The sequence below is a fragment of the Thalassophryne amazonica genome, chromosome 4, assembly GCF_902500255.1.
Source record: "Thalassophryne amazonica chromosome 4, fThaAma1.1, whole genome shotgun sequence".
Taxonomy (NCBI): Eukaryota; Metazoa; Chordata; class Actinopteri; order Batrachoidiformes; family Batrachoididae; genus Thalassophryne; species Thalassophryne amazonica.
The window spans coordinates 107,117,461-107,141,417 of NC_047106.1; the positions used below are offsets into that span (position 1 = coordinate 107,117,461).

Here is a 23,957-nt window from a genome sequence, read left to right on the forward strand (position 1 = left end):
TTTGTAAAATATGCCATTTTTTTTATTTGTTAAAAAAAAGGCATTTGCAAAACAAAGCCAACTTGTAATTACACAACCATGTGATATAACCAGTCTCAAAATAAATAGAACACTGCCATCTACTGGTGCCCAGATGCTCAGTACTTAGGGCAAATACTGCCATGAACACTACTGGCCAGTAGATGGCAGCAGAGACCCTGAAAACTTGCTAAAACAAATATTCCAAATAAATAATCCGTCCGTGTCTGCTACATTTAAGATGCATGGAATTTAATAAATGCAAACCAAATTTCAGACATCTTATATATATTACTCTGGAACAAAGAGGACAGTCAGTCCTCTTTGTTCCAGAGCAAGACGTTAAAGAACAAAAAGGAAGTGATTGCAGCTCACAATGATTCCAATTGAAAATAATGGAAACACAACCTGAGCTGCTTCTGGCATTTTTACATAAAACAAACACAATAACAATGTCTATAAATCCAGAGAATATATTCACGAGAGTTTTAGGCACAATATACAAAGGGTTTAATGCTGTTGTCCATGTGGAGCCTGATCAGAGTGTCTCAAATGCATTTCTCAAGACGTGAATGTACTGAGATTACCCATAATGCACTGGGCACAGCATGTCCACACTAAAACCTTCAAAGCCTTCTGTGCACGCTCTGACCTGGCTGTCCGGCCCTGCATGTGCTCATGTCTGTACATACATATAAGCATTTTATGCAAGTGTGCCCTCCCCCTGCATGCCACATTTGTAGGGGGGAATGGGGGAGCAGGGGGGTGACATACGCACACACACATGCAAGACACATGCACTACATGTGTGTTGCTTTTTGCATGCAAAGCCGCACTCGACAAATTTAGACTTAGACAAATTTCACATCCAGCTCCAAAGTGATCGTGTGCCTGCTGTTTTCATGCTGACAGCACGAATGGCCACACATTTTGTAAGTGTCAAGCGTACGGTGTTAGATGTTTGTGTGTGTCACCTGGAATTTGGCAAGAGGGATCGAATGGGCTGTCACAGGGCACACTCTGTCTTTCAGCTGCTGGTGTGCACGAATAGTTGTAGCAACATGTGTACGAGGCATTGGCGGCAGCACCAAATTTTCACGAATGGCATGCAATTCCTCCTTTGTGCGCTAGTCGGCTTAAATCATGTTATATGTGAAGGAGCCCTTAACACAGTCACTGCATTTCCCAAATTGTGCAGATTTGTATTACCATTGTAGATCTCACTACTAAATTGCCTTAGACTTCAAAGCATCACCTCCGCTAATCCTTTTAAGATCTGATTTCTCAACTTTCATTGTTGTAAAAGATGACTATCACCTGGAACACTCAGCACAGATCTGTCAGTAGTGAAATATGAGTGATGTAGTTATTTCTTACAATGCAGAAATTACCCAAGTGACATCGTGACACTTTTGAATCTGGTGCTCTTCAAGGCTTCAGATAGCAACAGAGAAATCTATGAGATTTCCATGCAGCTAATGCAGGTGAGAAATGACAAACGGCATGGTCTGAAATGCTGCTGTTGCTTAATCTGACCTTGTTAATGCAGTACAAATGACACATTCTTCACTTTCTTTAACAGATTCTTGAAGCCAAGTTATATGTATATGCTAAAAGAGTTGCAGAACAGAAGCCAAGTAGTATCCTCTATGGCACTCACGGCTCGATGCCACCTTTGTATAGTGTCTCCCTACCTCAGCTCTCCAGTCAGTTAGCCAGGATGTACCCTGAACTCACGCTTCCACTGTTCTCAGGTAGGTGCACTGATTTGCATTGATATACTCAACTATTAGTGTTTCCACTGTCACGTTTTGTTGGTATCATGCTAAGCTCACCATCATACAAAGAGCCCCTCTACTGTCATTACCAAAACACTAATTAACCTTATATTGGCATAGACATCACCACTCAATTCAGAACCATGTGAAACATGTGAGAAGATCAAACTTAAAATGGAAATTCCCACTCTGATGCATTTCTTGTATCTGCAATGGCTCCATTGTCCTTTTTTCAGAGGTCAGCCAAAGGTTCTCCACCACCTATGCAAATGGAAGACAGATCATGCTAACCTACCTTCTGCCCTGGCTCAGCAACATTGAGCTGGTGGATAGTGGCCTGCTGGTTCCAGGCTTCACACATTGCACCTCAGATTATGAGTTTCCTGATCAGACACACAGCACTGATTTGTCCTATCTGAAAGGCACTGGCTGGGGCTCCTTACAAGCCACATCTATGGTCCTCAATAACCTCATGTTCATGACCGCCAAAGTAAGATATGGATTTCAAATGCGTTCTAAAATGAAATGTGGCAATTCTGCTAATATGATGTTTTTCTACTTTTATCCATGCTGGCTAGTATGGGGATGAACTACCCGGACCAGAGATGGAAAATGCGTGGAATGCTTTAGTCATCCATGAAAAGTGGAGCAACAACCTTAGAACTACACTGCAGTATCTTATCAGCTTGTGTGGCGTCAGCAGTGACACAACACTTCTACCATATGTAAGACATCATTTAATCCTTCTTGAAACTGTTTCCATGCATCTTTTTTTATTCTTGTCAGTTTTCCCATTCATATTATGTGTTGGTTTTTTTGTTTGTTTGTTTGTTTTGTTTGTTTGTTCTTTAGATCAAGAAAGTGGTGATCTACCTGTGTCGGAACAATACCACACAGACCATGGAAGAGTTGATATTTGAATTGCAGCAAACTGATCCAGTCAACCCTGTAGTGCAGCACTGTGACAGCCCTCCTTTCTATCGCTTCACTGCCACAAGCAAAACCTCCACTGTAGCTTCAGGTAGATTATTTCACTATGTCAATTACTGTATGTCATCCAGTTGGAATTAATGAAAAGAGAGGAACTTTACATTGTCTCAGAGAAAGTGTTTTGGTGGAGAAGATTCCAGAGGCGAATATCAATATCAGTACGAGATCATGCCATCTTGACTTCACTTGAGCAATTATTCAGATGTGTTTAGTGTTGTTTATTTTTTAGTCATTAAATAAATCAGAGCAGGGACGAGAGGTCTGAGCACAACAACAATCACATTTACAGCATCTGTCTATGACACTTAAATCCTGTTTTACCTAAAAATGATTTTACAGCTGTATTCAGGCTGGTGGGTGGATAGTCTGTGTGCGCTGTAAAATGACATTGTTGATTGGTGGAAAAAAAGTGGAATTCAGATTTTATCTTCCGTGGGTGGATCTCAGTTTACCTGGGCTCTCCTTGGTCGGCCCACCTTAGGGTCCCATCTTACTGGGCTGCGACAGCCTGCGAACAGCAATTGTGAGGGCGCTCTTCCCTCATTTCACTCCCAGTACCACTTTCACTAAGTACTGAATAAACTCCTTCAGCAGCTCTGAACAGCGTCCTCTCGCGCTGACTGCTCAGTTTATCTGGTGTCTTCTGCAGCTTGTATGCCCGTCTACCTGTTGCTCTCTCTCTCTCACTATGTCCTACCCCAACACCACTCTGATTGGTTGACAGCTCATCAGTATCCACTAGGAACAAAGACATATCATGACTGACGCTCTGTTGCTCTGTGAGGTTAAATTGTAAACACTGATCACACTTCTGACATGTACACAACAACCTATCTCCATTTAACATTTTAAATCATTTATGACCTGGATTTAAACACTACAGATGAACTAGAACATTTCATGTTTACAGAAACATTTTAATAACTTCTACAAATGTTTTTACTACTTTTATTCATGTTCTTATCACTTATTTATGCTTGTTTATTTATCTATAAATACAGTTGCTAGACTGAGCTACATTTTGTCATTACTGCGTACAGTATGGGGAATTTCCAGTCTAACCACATAGATAATAGCAGGTTAATAAGAGCCAAACACTGTGCACAAACATGTCATCATTTCAACTGTGAGTGGCCACCAGTGATTTACCAACTGCGAAATTGTCATTCATTCACATGTTTGGTCTCCAACTCCTCTCCAACAGTCGCAGCACAGTGAGGTACTACCCTAAGTGGAGCCTATGCATGGGAAAGACTGGTATTGTTGTGAAACCACTTGTAACTAAGTGTTATATTCTTTACACAGTACTGGTTACATTTACATGCCATTAATATTCGGGATAAGGTCAATATTCCGGTTTCTGAATCATTAGGAATAACCCGTTTCCATGCTTAAGCAGACAGAGTTACTCCTGTATACATGGTCATTGGTATCCTTTGGAATATCCCCATCTAAACAGCGACGCATGTCTTCCACCGGTGCTTGATTTGTTTTGGCGTTCGTGCAAATCCTGCTTCACGTAACTTTTCGGCCACCTTCTTGTAAATGTCGCTATCTCTGTACTTTCTACCATTAATAAAAGACATTATATTCATGTCTTTCACAATACTAATGAAGTACTCGGCTTCCTCCACTTTCCAAAAGTGTGGTGCTGTGCTGCCGCGTCTGTTTACCTATGCTTCTGTGGTGTCCGGTGGGTTCCGTGCACCGCATACAAGTAGTTGCCGTACTCAAAAGATCAAAATTCCTTCCAGATAGGACATGCGCAGAACACAAATTAATGTTCCTCTCTATGGGGATATCTTGATGCGCGTTTATATGACCTGATATTCGGGTTAGAAAAGGAGTAACCCAGTGGTCATTTTCGGGTTTTTAAAAACCGGAATATGAGCATATTTGGGTTTTTGCGGGTGTTTACATGGCAGTGCGCATCCGGGTTATTGCTAATATTCCGGTTATGAAAGGGTTATGAAAAGGTTATTGGCTGCATGTAATCGTAGTCACTGGATAGCACTCTGCATTAGATGTGGCTTTAGATGATCTCAGTACAAGTGCTTTCTGGTGATGGACAATACCAACACACTAGCTCTGCACTTGGCCACACCTCATTTTTGGTCAAACACCTCAGTGTCAGCACGAGTGGTATATAATTGAAATCATGTGGATGTTGGACATAAAATGATGTCTGCACAAGGTTTAATGTAGCAAAAATATGCTGTGCTGTGCATCAAAGAAAACTCATCCCTGAAGCGCTTTGTGCTGGGTAAAAGATAGGTAGCCTTCATCTCTTTTTGTTTTGTGGCATGTTTCAAGGCACGACATCAAGCAGCAATACTGTTGTAGTAGGCCAGGAAAGCTTTCCTGACACAGATGGCACAAAGACAGCAAAGGACAATGAGGACAGGTGGGCAATGAGATCTTTATACTTTGTCTTTTGCAAACATTTTATCATGATAATTCCCATTTCTGACTTCAGACGTGGCAACATAATGCGAGCCCACAACCGCCTTGAGTCTCGCTACAGCAACAGCTCAGGAGGATCATACGATGATGAAAAGAGTGAGTGCTTTCTGTTCTGTTCCACGTTTGAATAATTGGCCTTCATGGTCTGGTGAGCGTGGAATACACTGCCTTGGCTGAAGGGTCAGATGATGCCAATAATAATGTCATTGATAATGCATGAGCTGAGCTGACTGGCCTGGAGCTCTTAAAAGGCTTCTGTGAGACCTGGCACTGCAATAATAGTGGTCAAAGCCAGGGCCACTGGTCTGCTGCCAGGGACCCAAAACAGCTTTATTGCATTTTATTAGTCTGAATTATAACCTTGCACCAAAGCATCATAATTTAAAAGTGTAAAGACTGAATAAATAGCCTCAAATCATCTCGATGATGACTGATCACAGCATATTTACATATACATTTTTGCAACAGTTCTCGTCTGCTTTGGGTGGGGGGGCATAAATGCTGAGTTATACAAAATGTAAAAAGAGCAATTACTTTAGGGGTTTGCAGATACCAGTAGTTAGTTTTTCTCTCACCATTTAGGTGATCCTCTGCCCCCTTATGCTGACTGGTTGATGACTGTCACCGAGAAAAACCGGCCTCATCCTCTGCCAATGCCTGCGAATGGAGGATGCTGGGCACCACTGGTGGACTTTTTACCAGAAACGGTCACTCCACGGAGTCCACTGCACAGGTTAGACTGTTGCACATAGAAATGGAAAGTGCGCTTATTCATAATACTTTTGGCATGTTTGTCGCACATATGTGAATCTGTGGTTCTCAAAGCGTGATCAGAGTACCATTTGAGGTTAAGTATGTGAAGCATCCTGATGGTAACCCATCTCTTAGAGATAATTAAATCTATAAAATTAACTTTATTTACTGTGATTTTAAAAAAAAATAGTTTTCAAAGGATTGAGTCAAAATTTTAAATTCAGAAGTTAATTGTCATGGCTATTTTTCATTTTTGAGTGTTAACTTACATTTTATTATTATTTAACCATTCATCTGCTCCTGTTCTTGAACTCATTCACAGATCTCATAGTATAGTACTTCTAACCACTGATCAAACTCACAGTATTTTTAACCACTGGCCAAACTCATATTACTTATTTATTTATTTATTTATTTATTTATTTATTTATTTATTTATTTATTTATTACCTTGTTGCAAGTAGTCTGTTGTTGAGATGGTCACTATCTACTTTGCACAATCCAAACTATTCAAAAGTTCAAGGAGACATATATATTCCAAGCTACTGACATAGCACAGACACTCTCCCCAGTCTGTTAATAGTCACATAATTTTTTCAGTGCAAATGGATAAATATTTGCTTCTTTCAACTTTGCAAATGACAAAAGTCCCTGTTTTTCTGTTTTCCATCTGTTGTGGTTTTGGCCTGTGGCCGGGGCTTTTGTGTTCTCTCCGTGTCTTTTTGCTCTTGGTCAAGTGCCTTGTCCTGTCTCCCCGGGTTCTGTGCCCCTCATGTGAATCCCTGTCACCTGTCTGTAGTCAGCCCAATCTCACGTTTTTTTTTTTGTTTGTTTGTTTTTTTCGTGCTCCCGTGACGAAATGAGTCAAATTTTCTTGACAGAGCTTTTTTAACTCACTATTCGTAACCCTACTCCCACCCCCATCCCTAACCTTAACCATAAACTAATCTTACTCCTTCCCCCCACCCTAACCATAATCACCCCGACCCCCCGCTTCACTTTTAATTTCATGCAGCCATCACGGAATGAATGAGAATGAATTCCTGCTGCCATGACGAAAATGGGGCGCTTTTCGTCACAATATCACAAACCAATAGATTAATGTATATTTCGTGCTGCTGAAGCACGACTTGCCGTGAGACCAGGTTGCTGTAGTTTGCATGTGTGTGTCCACAGTCCTGGGTGTGTGGATGGAAATGAGTGCATGTGGGTGAGTGTGACACAGTAAAATCACCAGTGTAAAACTAACACTGCCAGTGTTAAATTAAGACTGATTATTTAAGCCACACTCTTATTAATGTTCTTTGCTGGTTGATTACTTTGACTCTCAGTGTATTCCCGTGCGATCAGCCCTCGATTCCAGTGTCACGCAATTTGTCTATCCTCACCTGTGTTTCTCTGTGTAGTTAGTGTTTTACCTCACTGTTATTTTTTTGGCAGTCGCTTTTCTTTGTAGTTTGATCACCTTGTCAGTCCTTTTGGATTTTGTCACTTTGGAGTGTTTTTGTCAACTTTGTACCTTCATTGTCACCTGGATATTAAAGCATCGTTGTTTTTGCACTAACCTCTTGTGCTGGGGGTCCAGCTCTAGTTCATAGTGGTTCCAACTACAACACCATCCATCCATTTTCTATACTTGCTTACTCCAGTGAAGGGTCACAGGGGCCAGGGGGAGGTGGGGGCTGAAGCCTGTCTCAGCAGTTTTCTCAGTTTTGATTTCTGTAAAATGAATAATTTAAAAAAATGAAACAAAATTTGTTGTCAGAAAAAGCATATAATTTGAAGATTTTAGCTTGTATGTAGATCTGCATTTTTGTATGATTTGTTTACAATTTTCTGATTTTAGATCTATATGTATTACCTGATTAATGGATATAATTGTAATATAACCTTACTAGCCAGTACAACAACAAAAACTTTGTTGTTTTTTGATGGCTGCCTGTGTAGCTAGTATTGGGTTTGGATAAAGAGAGCACTATGCACAACATGAAAAGTTTGTGTTGGATAACTTTCAAGAATCTTCCCTTGTGTGTTCTTATTATATAGATGTAACATTGCAGTCATCTTCATGACAGAGTTGGTTGTGGACCACAGTGTGAGGGAGGACTGGGCCATGCATCTCCCTTTAATGTTACATGCTTTGTTTTTGGGTGAGTTCCTGCCATAATCGCTCACCGCTAGATCCTGTAAAATTGCATTTGAAGAGGGGATTTGAAAAGGTGACATTGATTTGACCAGCTTAATGTCTGTAACTGACCTTTAATTTTCTCAACCTCCAAAGGCAATTATGGACTGCAGACAGTGCAATGTAATTCTTCACGGTTCTATTTTTAACTATGAAAGAATTATATCATCTTCATTTCTTTTATACAATTCATTCAGTTTTGAAGATCACCTGGAATATAGTATTCTGGAGCTGAGATCCAGAAGTGTTCTTGGCACATAGCAACATTTTGCTCAAAAGGTTGTAACAGGATGTTGATGAAATTTGTTGAGCAGATTGATAATGTCATAAAAATTTTTATTTTGAATTTGATCCGCAACATATTTTCAGGAACTTATGTGGCCTTGGTGGAGGTATGCACCCTCTGAATGCCTTCTAGTTGTTGTTTTTTAAAAGTCACTCAGCTTGTGTTTGAAGTCAGACAGTGAATTGTACATCATTGGTCTTTCCTGTTACAGTTGATGCTTTAGCACCTTGGTACAAAACACATTCATAGTGTGCTGAAATACAGCAGTTGATTGTGGTGTTTTCTTCAGGCATGGATCACTACCGTCCCGAGGTGTTTGTGCACAGCAGGCGTCTCCTCGTCCACCTGCTCATCATGCTATCCTGCCATAACAACTTCAAGACCATTGCCACGGTCTTTCTGCAAACACATGAACTCAACAGTACCAAGATGCTGACATGTAAACCAACCCTTCAGACAGAATATTTATCTTCAGGTAAAGTGTACTGGAGTTGGGTCATTAGAAATGCTATATTCTGTTGATTTTCTTAAAGCTGTATTGTGTAGATTTAAGAGTGTGTATTAGTAGAAATGGAATATATGTGGAGTGATTGAAAAGATTTGAGATTGGTCCATTAAAGTAAGGTGTGGTTCTCCATCTTACTTTTCTGAGAAACCATTTCTCTCGAGAATGTGTGAAATTTTGACTCAGTGGGTGCAATGTTGCAGACACAATATTTCAGTGAAGCGGGTAGGGGTGAGTCAGATTAGCAAAATGGACAAAGCTAGTGGGCGTGCTGTGATTCTGTATCTCACAGAAAAAGGGAATGTCACCGAAGGAGATCCACAAGGAAATGGTAATGGTAATGGCATTGGTCTTATGCTGCATTTGAATGCTGGTCAGCTGAATTCAAGAGTGGCAGAATAAGCGTCAAAAATTGAAAAAGATCAGGAAGACCCGTAACTAACACTTCAACTGATATGATCCGGAAGATCCATGATATATAGCCCTCGCTGACAGAAGAGTGAGTGTCATATAGCCAGTACTGTAGGCATTTTCCAGGAGAGGTTTTACTCAGTTGTGATGGAACAACTGGAAATTTGGAAACTTTCAGCACAATGGGTCCCAAGATTTCTCACAAAATGTACGAGGATCCAGATGTCCAGGGAGAACCTTCAGCTTTTTCAGGCAGATCTGGATCATTTCATCTGATGATTCGTGAACATGGACTGTGATAAACTAATATTAAAAACTGCCATTACTAACTTATCTACAATGATTAGTGCAGCTGATGTGTATGAATAAGGTTTTGGTTATGGTTTATATGAAGCCTGGTATTTATTTTGTGCTGTATGACTGATGCATGAAGCCTTAACTGGATTGGGTAATTTTATAACAAGGGAGTTTTTCTTTTTTATGTACAGTAGAAATAGTTGAAGTGGTATTTATTCCACTAATCAAATTGGGGCTGTGTGAAATGACAAAAATATCATATGACAATGTCATTTCATATCATGATATACAGTAAAATTCACCTAAACCGTCATCGTATAAACCAGATATTCGGACAAAAGCGAAAGTCCCAGTGCTCTTGTATGGTTTTCCATCTAATAAACACTGTATATACTGGATTTTGTATAACGGATTTTCGCTCACATCAGACAAAATGCCCCATCCCATCGCAATGTATTTCCATTAAAAACCCCTCATATGTACCGGACAGAGCAGTCTGGGATTACCCAGTCGCAACAGAGGTACAAATGAAGTTCAGCACTGACACTCTCCGATTTGAGGAAAGTGGGTACTTCCTTAATTTCCTTGATTAAAAGCCTGGGTGTTTATTTTTTCAAACCATGCTCAGACCCAGTGTCTAAACAAGACAGGCCATAATTCAAGGCCACCGATTATTAACAAAATGATGCTTGCTGCCTGCACTGTAAAATGGTGTTAAGTTTCACACATATCCCTGCACACACCTACAAAACGACGGAGACTGCAAGGGCGGTGATTTCTCAGTTTTATGTTTTCACTCCTTCCTCTCCCATCACATTTTGAAAGGTTTTATGTGCACGTCTGGCAGAAAAGTCTGCAAATATGACCAACTTTACAACACAGAGTCTAAAAACTACAAAAACACTCGAATGACCTGCAATTCATGGAGGGAAATTGCATGTACCATAACGTTGGTTTGGAGGTTGATGATTGTATAAAGAAGTGGAGCTCACTGGGGGACAAATTGATCCAGAAAAAGACACCCACCAACGCAATGGAGAACTTTTGAAGGGTCATGAGCACATCAACGTCATTGCATGGCCACGGAGTTGAAGAAGCATAAATCAGGCTTTAGGATTTTAAGGTACTTATAAAAAAAAGAATGACTCGACCAAATTTAATCTTTTTAATGTGCATAATGCCTGACGCATATTTAGGGCAATCACTAAGGGTCCTTGAGCAAGGTCCTTAATCCCCAAGTTGCCCCCGGTGTGTAGTGAGCGCCTTGCATGGCTGTACCCTGACATCAGTGTCTGTGTGAATGGGTGAATGTGAGGCATAATTATAAAGTGCTTTGAGCATCTGGTGCAGATGGAAAAGTGCTATATAAATGCAGTACATTGATTTATTTAGCCATTAATTTTTTCAGATGAAGTTTTGACATGGCCATTCAATGAGGCAGGTCCCTGTTCAAGGTCAGGCATTTAATTGAGGCAGTACGTAAGCCTAATTGGTGCTGTGGATTCCCCGTAGATTGTTCGGCACCTCCTGACTGTAACTAATCCGTTATGTACAGTTGTGCTCAAACATTTAGATGCCCTGGCAGAAATTTTGAATTTTTGACCATTTTTCAGAGAATATGAATAACGCAAAAACCTTTTCACTCATGGCTAGTGGTTGTGTGAAGCCATTTATTATCAAATAACTGTTTATGCTTTTTAAATCATAATGATGACAGAAACACATCTGATGTTGTGCCTGGAGTCTGCTGGAGCCACTCTTCCAATTTGAGGGTTACAGTTCCTAGTGCTCCTGTTACTACTGGGACCACTTTGGACTTTACCTTCTACTCTACGTTACCATCTACTCCAGTTGTTCCTTCAGCCCTTAGTACGTTTCTGTTTTCTCATGCTCCTTCTTTCTGATGTTGATGTCATCTAGGATTGCCACATCGATCACAACTGCAGTCTTATTTTCCTTGTCAACCACCACTATGTCCGGTTGGTTTGTTAGAAGCTGCTTGTCTGTCTGGAATTTGAAGTCCTACAGGACCTTAGCCCTGTTGTTCTCAATCACCTATTTGTCATTATAATTTAAGTGATATACTGAAAAATAAAAGGTATTTACACATGAAGACTCTAAGCCCTATACACTGTAGCTTTAGACACAAATATGTTTTCTAAATAGGTGCAGTTTGACACCACAGTCTTCTCTTCAGCTGATATGAATTTTAACATCAAGCAGACGTATATGCATTTCTTATTTGTGGAGAAAATGTTTGGACACTGTGCCAAATATGGTGCTGTATACAGAGGACATCATAAGTCTTAATTGATTAAAGCATTTCCATTCTGCTATTTTTAGCCTGTTTCTGAATTGTGGCTATCTGCATTGACTTGGATAAACCTGTTTGGCCTCCATCCTCTCTCTCGACTTTGTTTTTCCAATGTATAGACACTTTTGACATGTCTATAGTATTCTCTTTTCATTTCTGTAGATGGACAGATGTTCTTGTTAAAATGTGTATTATAAAGATACCACGTATGAATGATATTGTAATTTAGATTCAAAGAAAGTTTCTCTATTTTTTCCCTCTATAATTTCAATGTCTACATTTGATGTTATTTACCCAGTAGACAATCAGGCTCTAATCAGATTGCTGATTTAAATCAAACATGAATCACATTTTTCTGTGTAATGATCTGCTCAGAGACATGAAGACAGTCCTGCAGCTCCTTTCTGATTCCACTCCTGTTCTTTTGTGTTCAGGACCTGGTTTTGACTTTCTTCGGGAGTGTCAGGTGTCTCCTGTGCCAGACTCTGGCCTGAGCTCCTCCTCGACCTCATCCAGCCTGAGCCTCGGTGGCACCAACAACCTGCCTGATATCTCACAGGAGATGGAGGAGCTGGTAGCCTCCAATACAATGGATGAGAAGACTGACAAACTCATTGAGTTTTTAACCACAAGGTGCTGACATTTATATGTTAAGAAATAAGTGCTGATGTTCAGCAATAAGTATATAGTTTTGCTTGAAGAGAATTTATTGTATTTGATTGAAAAGGAAAAGGCACCTATTTTATATCATTTACAAATTCACTGAAAAGCCTCCTGATGTATGGCGCCCTTTTTTACTGCTTGATCTATACTACCCCCTAGTGATGCATTGCTGATAGTGCATTAGCTTGTCGATAGCTTCAGCGTATACATTTTTTATTTAAAAGGCATCTGCTCTAGAATCTCTGCCAAATCAACATGCAGATCCAAAAAGCAAATGCAAGCAAATGTGTCAAAGAAAACAAGAAGAGATATTCGGAGAGTGTAACACCCACACATTACATGTTTGACATAATTCATGCAAATTACTTCTTTGCGATTTCAGAGAATTAATTTGAAATGGGTCCAAGTCGGTAATGCCAGAATCTATGAGATTTGATCAGTTCTATCTGAAGCTGAACCACTTCATCCTTGACTGATACATAACCCTTCCACCATATTTAATCCATACTGGCTCCAAACACTTTGATGTTAAACCGTTATGACCTTGAATTTGACCTAAACATCTCAAAAGTCACCAAAAGAACATTGATATATAATATATAACATTGATATATAATTTTAAATCTATGCTTATTTGTAACCATAGGTGTATCTGTAACATATTTCTTGATGTAAAGATTCTCAATGAGTTTGACCCTTGAACCAAAAACAATACTCCCACATGTGCTACTTTTGTGCATTGGTGTAATTAAATAAGAGTACTGAGGATATTTAGAATGTTGAATTTGTATGTGATCATTAAAATGGCCATCATATAAACCAACTGAACCTTTTGCGTTTTAATTTATTAGAATATCTTTGGCAGTTTATCCATTGGGGATACTGAATTGACTCAACCGAAAACTGGTTGATTGATCATTTTGCCTCTTCTGTGAATTTTCTGACAGTTAGCGTGACAGAGCTCCTCACAGAATAGGTACTGTTGTTGTTTGTGACAGAGATACGGCTGTCTTACAGAGTGAGTGGACCTCTGTGGTGCCATGAGGACATTTCACCAAAGAACCAGAATGCCAAGAGCACTGGACAGCTGACAAACTTTCTGCGACATGTGGTGTCCATTTTCAAAGTGTCCAAGTCAGGTAACCCTTCCATTATTAAAACTGGACAGAACAGATCAACACTAATTCATTATGGATTCTTTTTTTCACCTCTTTTCACTGTCCTGGCTAGATTTGCAGCTGGAGCAGGAGCTCAGTGATGTGGCACTGCAGACTGCCTTGTGTAGTTCTTCCCGTCACTACGTTAGCCGTTCTTACCAGGTGTTCAGAGCTCTTCGGCAGCCGATCTCTGCTCACGCTGTGTCCGCCCTGCTGTCCAGGTTGGTGGAAGTCGTTGGAGAATATGGAGAGGAAGTACAGGTTAGTGCACTCTGTGTATGTCTTTTTGGACACGTGATCCCAATATGTCATAAGCACACATGTTGAGGGATCATCCACATTGAAATTCCTTCTTTAATGTCCACATTTCATAGCAGCAAAATACGTACAACCTATTGGCAAGACTGCACCATTTTTCAACAGATTTGCTTTTTAAACTCTGGATCACTGGTTGCTGAGGGTAGTGATGCCACTGGCTGTTGTATCAACTCTGCAGTGGTTCTGAACAGTCCAGTCCAAGGCTGTGTGTTATATGCTTGACATGTAGAGAGCTGTTTATGGTGGGTTAGTTTTTTTTCATGATACAGCAATTAACGACCAGCTGTTGTTGTAGGGCACATAGCACAGTGGGATGGGAGTTGGGATAACAATGTAGACCTGGGCTGATTCTTAGTCATGCCGCCTGTCTGTGTCCTTGGTCAAGACCCTTCATCTGCATGGTGCTGGTGTTGCCGACCGAACGGTCCCCCCTAAAAACTGGTCCGCCCTGACTTCACTGCGCATGTGTCATTTTGGAGCATCAGTTGTGATCCACCGATTATCACCTCGTTTCATCATCTATCTCAGCAAAAGATATCTGAAGATTTTGTACAACAATCTTTTCCACATAAATTCAGCATTATTTCATAATAAAACACGGCAGACTGATCAGAGTGCAGCAGCAGCATGGCCGACGTCTGACGTGCAGCTACGCCTACGTCATTTCAGTGCGTAAGTAGCAAAATGAGGTGATGATCGCCTTGTTTCTGCTTAAATCTGACTTTAGAATGATTTAAGGGGTTTTACTTTGTCATCTGTTGGTTAATAATCACATTATTCCCTTTGATCGCTTTGGTTGTAGAGAGTCAGACTCAGACGTGCTACTGTGGTCCCAAATGACGCATGTGCAGTGAAGGCAAGGTGGACCAATTTTTAGCGGGGACCATTCAGTCTGCAACACTGGTCCACCCAGCTGTAAATGGTTGCAAGCCTTGTTTGGGGAAGTAGCCTGCATAGGACTGGCATCCCACTCAGGAAGCATAGTATATTCTCATCCGCTTCATGCTATACAATGACAACCACAAACAGACCACAGGGCCATTATAGAACTGACTTCTCTTGCAACAGTTAACACAAAAGTCCAACATCAAATATTCAAATGCCAGCGCTAATAAGCCCAAATGCTAGCGGTTATTTCATCTGGCCGTCTCACAGATATATAATCATTCTCTTTTTTTTCAGTAAACAGTTAATGCTTTGTTACATAAATTGTGGCATAATATATTGCAAATTTTGAATTTTATATTTTTTGTTGCATCTCTAGTACATGCACATGGTCAAAGATTTATATACCTTTATGCATGTTTTCAAGTATAAGTACTTTTTGATAAATCCACCCCTTTGCTTGTAAATGTTCATATGCACATTTACGTTTGTTCTCACTGACAGCCCACAACTCCAGTCATTCCCATTTCTTTCGTACAGGGCTATGTAATGGAAGTGTTACTTACTCTTGAGTCTGTGGTGGATAATTTGGCAGAATGTCTTAAGAACAATGATCTCATGGCTGTCTTCACAAGGTTTGAGTTCCTTTATCATTTTTATATTTACAAAACAGATAATCTTGCTGAGAAATCCAAGAACTTTCATGTGTTGGTTTCACTGCAGAGCATCATCTCCAGATTTCCTCACTGCTTTCAAGTTGATGTCCAGCAGGAAGAGCACAGGGCAACTCAACCCCAGAAGAGAAAACAGAAGCCAACACCAGAGGAGCTCCTCTGTCCCCAAGAAGTTTGGTGAAGCAGACAAGTGGTCTGACACACCTCGTAGTGCCACAGTGGACCGTATCCAAGCTTGTGAACAACAGCTTTTATTAGCCAAGGCTTGCAGCACTTCCTTATCGAAAGACAGCTTCACAGATCCAACCAACATCAACCACCCCAGCAACCTGCTGGCTACAGTCTTCTGGGTGGCAGTGTCACTGATGGAGTCAGACTTTGAGTTTGAGTATCAGATGTCTTTAAGATTGTTGAATAAGCTGCTGGGTCACATGTCACTGGACAAACTGGAGAACAGAGAGAAGCTGGGGAAACTGCAGAGCCAGCTAAAGTGGAGCAGTTTCAATGGGCTCCAGCAACTGCTGCTGAAAGGCTTCACGTCTGTGTCTACTACTGACCTTACGCTTCAACTCTTCTGTCAACTCACACCTGTGTCACGAGTGCCTGTAGTGGACACTTCACAAGCTATAGGTACACTTCAGCAATCAATCCCCTATTCTTAAAAGCAGATACAGATGTGGGTGCTTGAGAATTGAAGTTGGCAATATTTATTTCTGTCAAGAAAGTTACGGTTTTGTTGCAGTTTGTCTGTTTGATTGGCAGGAAGGAGATGAACGTATTTCAATGAAATTTGGGGGAGAGGTATGCCATGGGTCATTAAATTCATTCATTCATTTTCAAAATGCACTTATTTCAGTTATCAATGGGCAGATCCTGCCTTTGATGGTTAACCTTTGAGCTGTGATGTGTGATCTCTGATGCTAATTTCTTTGATCCAGATCAGAAAATCTAAGCAATCACGATAGAGGTTCAGTAATTAAGCTCAAAGTTTAGGACCCATCCCTTTATCCTCATTTATTTTGTCCTAACTACAGGATCAATGCAAACACCAGTCAAGATGTAAGTTCAGCAGTCTATCAAAGCTGAGTGATCAGGATCTAACTCATGCTCACAGATGATTGATCTGAATCAAATGCCAGCAGTCAGAATCAAAGCTCAGTGATCAGGATCAAATGTTGTTGATAAGCAGCAAAATTCAGGATCAAAGATGAGTGATCAATATGATAGCCAAGGATTGAGAATGAGTATTGAGATCAAGCATTTACAATCAGGATCACAGATAGGTGTTCAGGTTCACAGGTTAGCAATTGAGATCCAAGGTCAGTGATCTGGGATGAACGGTCAGAACTGAGGATGAGTGATCAGGATCAGATGTCAGCAAAGGTCAGCCATCAAAGCTAGGTAACTGGAATCAAAGATGACTAATCAGAAATACAGAACAGCGTCAGGATCACAGATCAGTGATAAGAATCAAAGGTGAACAATCCAGATCACTCCCAAAATTACAGTCAAATGTGTGTATTGATAATTGTCCACAAAATAGTAGTAGTAGTATATAGACCTGTGGACTAAGGACAGACATTTGTTGTGTGCCTTAATTTAATTTAAAGTGGACTCTGTGGCCTTGGCGGACATATGCACCCTTTGTGTCAAATGTTTTTACCTTTATTTATTTTCAAGTAAAACATATAATAAAATGTGATAAATAAACTGAGCCCCACCATTGTTCCAGCATTCTGTAGCTGATTAATATACAGACCATTGTTCTAAACCTTCTATACTGTATTCATTTGCACATAGAATGTGTTGCTCATGAAATTTGTTCAAAGTGATTTTTTTATATGAATCACTACATGTGTTTGTCTGTTCCATCCTGTAGGTTTTCCATTGAATGTCCTCTGCCTGCTACCTCATCTGTTACAGAATTTTGATAGTCCCACGCAGTTCTGTCAAGATGTTGCAGAAAGAATAGCACAGGTCTGGCTCCAGTGAATTGGGTACTGTAGTCTCATTTGAGGACGGGCGCTAAAGGGGTAAAATATGACACATATGATGTAATTTCTCTACTTCTGGGGGACCAACCACAGCATTTTCAATGGGTTTTCCTGGCAAAATTACACACAAACAAAGTGAAAATGCAAAGTAAAAGTGACGATGTGGTGGGAAAGTGGACATGTGTTGCGGTTTGTTTCTGAACCGGAGCTCAAATATGTGGAGGCAGTTTTGCAGGCAAGAGAACAGAGCTACTCTGGTTAGGTGTGTAGGCTAACACTTCCTGACATGACTTCTCCCATCTGCCTCGCCTTTTCTTCTACACTGGGAACCGAAAAAAAAAAATACTTTTTGCAACTGCTTCGGTGATTGCAGCTGAAAGCAAACACCATTTATCTGTGTGAAGTTATGCTGTTTATATATTGCTCAACAGAGCTGAGGTCCTCCTAAGTGGTCAAATCCTGCGATATCACACAGGGTTCAAATGAGACTGCGGTCCCCTATTGATTCTTATTCTTGTTTTTGCTCTAACTGTGTTTTCAGCTTAAACTTGTTCTGTGTGTAGGTATGCCTTGAAGAGAAGAACACCAAGCTCTCCAACCTTGCTCATGTCATGACCTTATACAAAACGCACTCCTATACACGAGACTGCTCATCTTGGGTCAATGTCGTGTGTCGCTACCTACATGAAGCATTCTCAGACATCACACTCAACCTGGTTACTTACATGACAGAGGTTTGTTGGGCTGTACAATACTGATGGGCACTGAAAATGTTAATTATGAAAATATGTTGTGAACAAAATTACCACACTAATATTGTGTCAATTATTTGAAGAGTTTAACACATTTAAATCCAACTGCACAGGTACAAAAGGTAAGACAGTATCTTATGTCATGGTGCATGGTGGATTTGTCTGCTGTCACACACAGCAAAGTCCAATCCACAGATGTTGTTTGGGTTTTGTGTTGGATGATACTGACAGCCAGTGTTTCCACCTCCAACCTTATTGTTTCAAAGAACATTCTCAGGATATAAAATACTCAACCATCAGATTTTCTTTTGTAAGTGTCAGATCATTCCACTAAAATATGCCTGAACCATTGTCAATTTTATAAGGGAAAACCTCAAACTAAAAAAAAAAAACAAATCATGTGGCTCGTAATGCAAACAGATGTTTAAAAAACAATTCTAACAACTTGTTAGCTGTCATGAAACAATATCCATGAAAAAATGTTCTGCAAACCACCTATTGGCAAATCACCTATAAGTGTTATTCTGATGTTTTGATAGTTAATGTGTGTATTGCCTTTGAGTATACTTGATGGCCCTGAAGTCATGCAGTAATTAGTATTCTCACAATGTGCAAAATAAATTCAAATTAATTTTATTCTGTTGTAACAGCTGTTGGAGAAAGGCCTTCCCAGTATGCAGCAGAGTCTTTTACAAATTATCTACAGCCTCCTGAGTCACATGGACCTGAGTGGAATTCAAGCCAAGCCCTTCAACATGGAGGTGTTAAAGACAATTGAGAAATTTGTCCAGGTGAGTTATGAACATGGAGCTTCTTCATACCTTTTCTCGAATTGGGACTTTCATATCACTTTGATCTAATGTGAGCAGTAAAATCAGTAGGCAACTGAGTCTGTAAGTTTCGTGAGTGACCTCATCCATGCCCAAGGTATGTATAGATAGATAGATTTTTGAGCTTGGGACTCTGGCGAGGGTGGTTGCATCTCCTCCTCTCTCCTCTATCTCCTCTATCTCTGCTACAACCTTCAAAGTCCTGACTTCACTGGACTGTGAATTCTTCAAACTATATTTGGATTACCCATGGAATTGATCAGCTGGTCTCTGAAAGCCATTGACACCATGTTTTCAACAAGGAAATCAGGGCTGGAGGACCCTGAGTGCCCAGATGGTACCTACCCTGTGGGCTATGTTTTCAATGCCTGGGAGAAGTGGCGCATTGTGTGCTTGGTACCACTCTCTGTGGAGGACATTGAAGACTTATTTATATTTGGTTTTATAGTGGGAGAGCTGGTGCTTATTGGTTTATGTGCTGCCCTGACCTACCGGAGAATTGCCAAGATGGCTGCTACCAGAACCATTACCCCTCACCTGTCTGTCATGATTAATGAGTTGGGCAAGGAGGTAGAGTCTCAGACTGTGTTAACCCTTGAACTCAGACATAAGTTGGAAAACATCTTGGAGCAAATGTACGCCTTGCAAGGGAAGATGTCAGAGACCAGGAAATACTCATAAATTGGATTTGGTTGGTCAGAGGAGCTGTAAATAGTGTTTCTCTGCTTAACCCTAAACATGGCAGGCTTATCAGCCTCCGAAGGTCAAAACGCCCCACTGTTTTCCTCCAGAAGAATCTCTACGACCTTGGTGAACCATTCGGCTGCCCCTCTTATCTTTCTGCTCTCCCCTACAGTCTGTTGTTGTCAAGGCAACTCCAGACATTATGCACACAGTGACAGAAACTGATACAAACTCATCTGACTGATACAAACTCATCTCATCTGCACACATGACACCCCCACCCCACCTCCACCCTGCTACTCACCCCAAGCTCATGGCTGTGCAGGACACTGCACAGCCACGAGCAAACCATTTCAAATGGAAGAAATTGTTTGAGAGAGGTGTCAAGGAAGCATTCTTTGTAAACCGGGGGGCAGGTCTCAGACACTCTTTGTCCCCTGTTTACAATGGGGTACTCAGGTCAAAGCAGTTTCAGTCTTTTGTTCATGGTAATGAGTCATTCACGTCATCAGGAGAGTCGTCAAGGGAGCCATCAGGGGAGGCTTCCATCCCATCATTAGGAGAGTGCACAATAGGTGCTAATTAGAGCTATTGTTTAGTCACTAGCCTATAGCAGTCAGCCTCTCGATAGGAGGGGTCTGGTTAGGTTAAAAAACTCCAGCTTTTGTTGGCTTCTGGTTTATTCTTCTCTACAAGAGTCAAGACAGAAGTCAGACTACCAGAGCAAGAATTTTAGCTGAGGAAGCTTCTGTGATTTGAAGCGAAACGTCCTCACGTCAAGCAACCCAGTCCAGTCAAAGATTCAAGCTTCTCTACTAGTGCTATGTGACTAAAAAGATTAATCCAGGTTTTTAGTATATTTCTTATTGTTACATGGGAAACAAGGTACCAGTAGATTCAGTAGATTCTCACAAATCCAAGACCAAGCATTCATGATCAAGGCTATTAAATTGGGCTATTAGTTAAAAAAAGTAGAAAAGGGGGTGTTCACAATAATCGTAGCATCTTCTGGTGACGCTACAAACTCAAAACTAATATGTTCAAACTGCTTTTTTCGCAATCCTGTGAATCACTAAACTAGTATTTAGTTGTATAACCACAGTTTTTCCTGATTTCTTCACATCTGCGAAGCATTAAGTTTGTTGGTTTGGAACCAAGATTTTGCTCGTTTACTAGTGTGCTTGGGGTCATTGTCTTGTTGAAACACCCATTTCAAGGGCATGTCCTCTTCAGCATAAGGCAACATGACCTCTTCAAGTATTTTGACATATCCAAACTTATCATGATACCTGGTATGCGATATATAGGCCCAACACCATAGTAGGAGAAACATGCCCATATCATGATGCTTGCACCACCATGCTTCACTGTCTTCACTGTGAATTGTGGCTTGAATTCAGAGTTTGGGGGTCGTCTCACAAACTGTCTGCAGCCCTTGGACCCAAAAAGAACAATTTTACTCTCTATCAGTCCAAAAAATATTCCTCCATTTCTCTTTAGGCCAGTTGATGTGTTCGTTGGCAAATTGTAACCTCTTCTGCACGTCTTTTATTTAACAGAGGGACTTTGCGGGGGATTCTTGCAAATAAATTAGCTTCACACAGGCGTCTTCTAACTGTCACAGCACTTACAGGTAACTCCAGACTGTCTTTGATCATCCTGGAGCTGATCATTGGGTGAGCCTTTGCCATTCTGGTTATTCTTCTATCCATTTTGATGGTTGTTTTCCGTTTTCTTCCATGCGTCTCTGTTTTTTTTGTTGTTTTTTTTTGTACATTTTAAAGCATTGGAGATCATTGTAGATGAACAGCCTATAATTTTTTGCCCCTGTGTATAAGTTTTCCCCTCTCCAGGCAACTTTTTAATCAAACTACGCTGTTCTTCAGAACAATGTCTTGAACATCCCATTTTACTCAGCTTTCAAAGAGAAAAGCATGTTCAACAGGTGCTGGCTTCATCCTTAAATAGGGGACACCTGATTCACACCTGTTTGTTCCACAAAATTGAGGAACTCACTGTCTGAATGCCACACTACTATTATTGTGAACACCCCCTTTTCTACTTTTTTTTACTAATAGCCAAATTTCATAGCCTTAAGAGTGTGCATATCATGAATGCTTGGTCTTGTTGGATTTGTGAGAATCTACTGGTACCTTGTTTCCCATGTAACAATAAGAAATATACTCAAAACCTGGATTAATCTTTTTAGTCACATAGCACTACTATTATTCTGAACACTACTGTAGATAGATAGATAGATAGATAGATAGATAGATAGATAGATAGATAGATAGATAGATAGATAGATAGATAGATAGATAGATAGATAGATAGATAGATAGATAGATAGATAGATAGATAGATAGATAGATAGACAGACAGACAGACAGACAGACAGACAGACAGACAGACAGACAGACAGACAGACAGACAGACAGACAGACAGACAGACAGACAGACAGACTATTGCACACCTGGCCAGTCAGTACTGTTGAAGTATCACTATTAAAATGTTGCCAAATTTGTCAGATATTTTCCTTCCTTTATTGACATCTTTGGAATCTTTTCAACAATTGACCAGACTCTCAGATAAAGTATGGTGCCGCCTTAAAAGTACTTTTTAAATGAATGTTCAGAGGGGAAAACACAACATTGTGTCAGTGCAGTAAATCTGTGGTCACACCCAAACTATCAGCAGTCTGCAACAATCTGAGCTTCTGGTATGTTTACATAAAACAAACACAATAACAACATCTATAAACCCAGATAATATATTCCCAAGAGTTTTAGGCACAATATACAAAGAGTTGTATGTTGCGATGTTAATGCTATTGTCCGTGTGCAGCGGTTAAAGTGCAACCTTGTCAGAGCGTCTCAGTGCAGTTCTCAATGTTACTGACACCTCGCAGAGCGGCGACCTCTCCGACGTTTTTCAAGATTCAAACAACTTCATTGATCCCTAAAAGGGCAATTCATTCTTCACACCCGATTCCCTCAGACAAAAATACAGCAATTGAGTCCCAAGGCTTCACCCTTTTGTGAGCTTTTGCAGGATTTGAAACCTCAATAGGGCACATACATTTCCTCCCAGCACATCCAAAACCACATTTCTTTTCAAAAATATGAGTGTTTTTTCTATATTAAAGGATGATTTGTGTGTGTTTGTGTGCACTGACTACAGACAATACATTGGAGGGAAGCACTAAACATCCTGAAGCTGGTGGTATCTCGCTCTGCCAGTTTGGTGCAGCCTTCATCTCCACATGTTGACCTCTCGTACAAGGACGCCGGACGTACCTGGGACAGGTCATCAAAAGCCTTGCCTGGCAAAACATTGGATTTCTATTTTGACATATCTGAGGTGAGAGAACATTACTTGAACATTCTTTTATCATGACATAGCTTAAAAGTGGCTTCACGTGGAACATATTGGGTTGAAAAATGTTTGATCTAACGTTTTCAAGGTGGCAGTTGGTCAGGTTGTGTGGGTATGGAGTCTTTCAAAGCTTGTCAGAGAGGAAACATTTCTTCCCCTTCCTTAATGATATTTCTTTTTTTAGTCAGGCCCTTGAGATTAGCTTTAAAAGTAAACATAATTAGCCAGGCAGGGCCGAGCTAGAAAGTGATGTCAAAGATAAAGTGGTGTATGTGTGGGAACTGAACAGGAAGCTATTTGTGTAGTTTATGAATGACAGGAAATTATGTCAGTGCTTGCTGCCCTCCTTTGTATGTGAGGCAGTGAGTTTGAGTGGATACTTAACAGACTGTATTATAAGGTGAGATGCACTGGACAGACTAGTATGTTTTCAGAAAAGCAACACAGGGGAGAAAATGGAGTATTTTTTTTAAATTCCCGAATGCAGTTTTTTAGTGCATTTATAATGCCACATGGAATAAACCAAATCTCACTGAAAAACAAAGAGTAAATCAATTTGTGGTTATCCTGGAGTTAATAGAAGTCCAGATGGAACAGGAGCTACCATGGATCTGTGGATCTTTT

General features: G+C 40.4%; 1 protein-coding gene across 1 annotated transcript in view; it reads left to right on the forward strand.

Annotated features, from left to right (window-relative positions):
• frya (furry homolog a (Drosophila)) overlaps positions 1-23,957 on the forward strand; it is a 260,590-nt gene that overhangs the window by 183,442 nt on the left and 53,191 nt on the right. The window contains exons 30-47 of the mRNA XM_034168395.1: positions 1,403-1,502; positions 1,601-1,772; positions 2,033-2,286; positions 2,375-2,521; positions 2,649-2,817; positions 5,100-5,345; positions 5,832-5,982; positions 8,049-8,152; positions 8,763-8,948; positions 12,435-12,633; positions 13,681-13,802; positions 13,894-14,081; positions 15,564-15,658; positions 15,747-16,327; positions 17,577-17,674; positions 18,255-18,425; positions 19,094-19,234; positions 23,139-23,318. Coding sequence (XP_034024286.1) covers positions 1,403-1,502; positions 1,601-1,772; positions 2,033-2,286; positions 2,375-2,521; positions 2,649-2,817; positions 5,100-5,345; positions 5,832-5,982; positions 8,049-8,152; positions 8,763-8,948; positions 12,435-12,633; positions 13,681-13,802; positions 13,894-14,081; positions 15,564-15,658; positions 15,747-16,327; positions 17,577-17,674; positions 18,255-18,425; positions 19,094-19,234; positions 23,139-23,318 — 3,304 coding nt within the window. The remainder of the gene's footprint in view (positions 1-1,402; positions 1,503-1,600; positions 1,773-2,032; positions 2,287-2,374; positions 2,522-2,648; positions 2,818-5,099; positions 5,346-5,831; positions 5,983-8,048; positions 8,153-8,762; positions 8,949-12,434; positions 12,634-13,680; positions 13,803-13,893; positions 14,082-15,563; positions 15,659-15,746; positions 16,328-17,576; positions 17,675-18,254; positions 18,426-19,093; positions 19,235-23,138; positions 23,319-23,957) is intronic.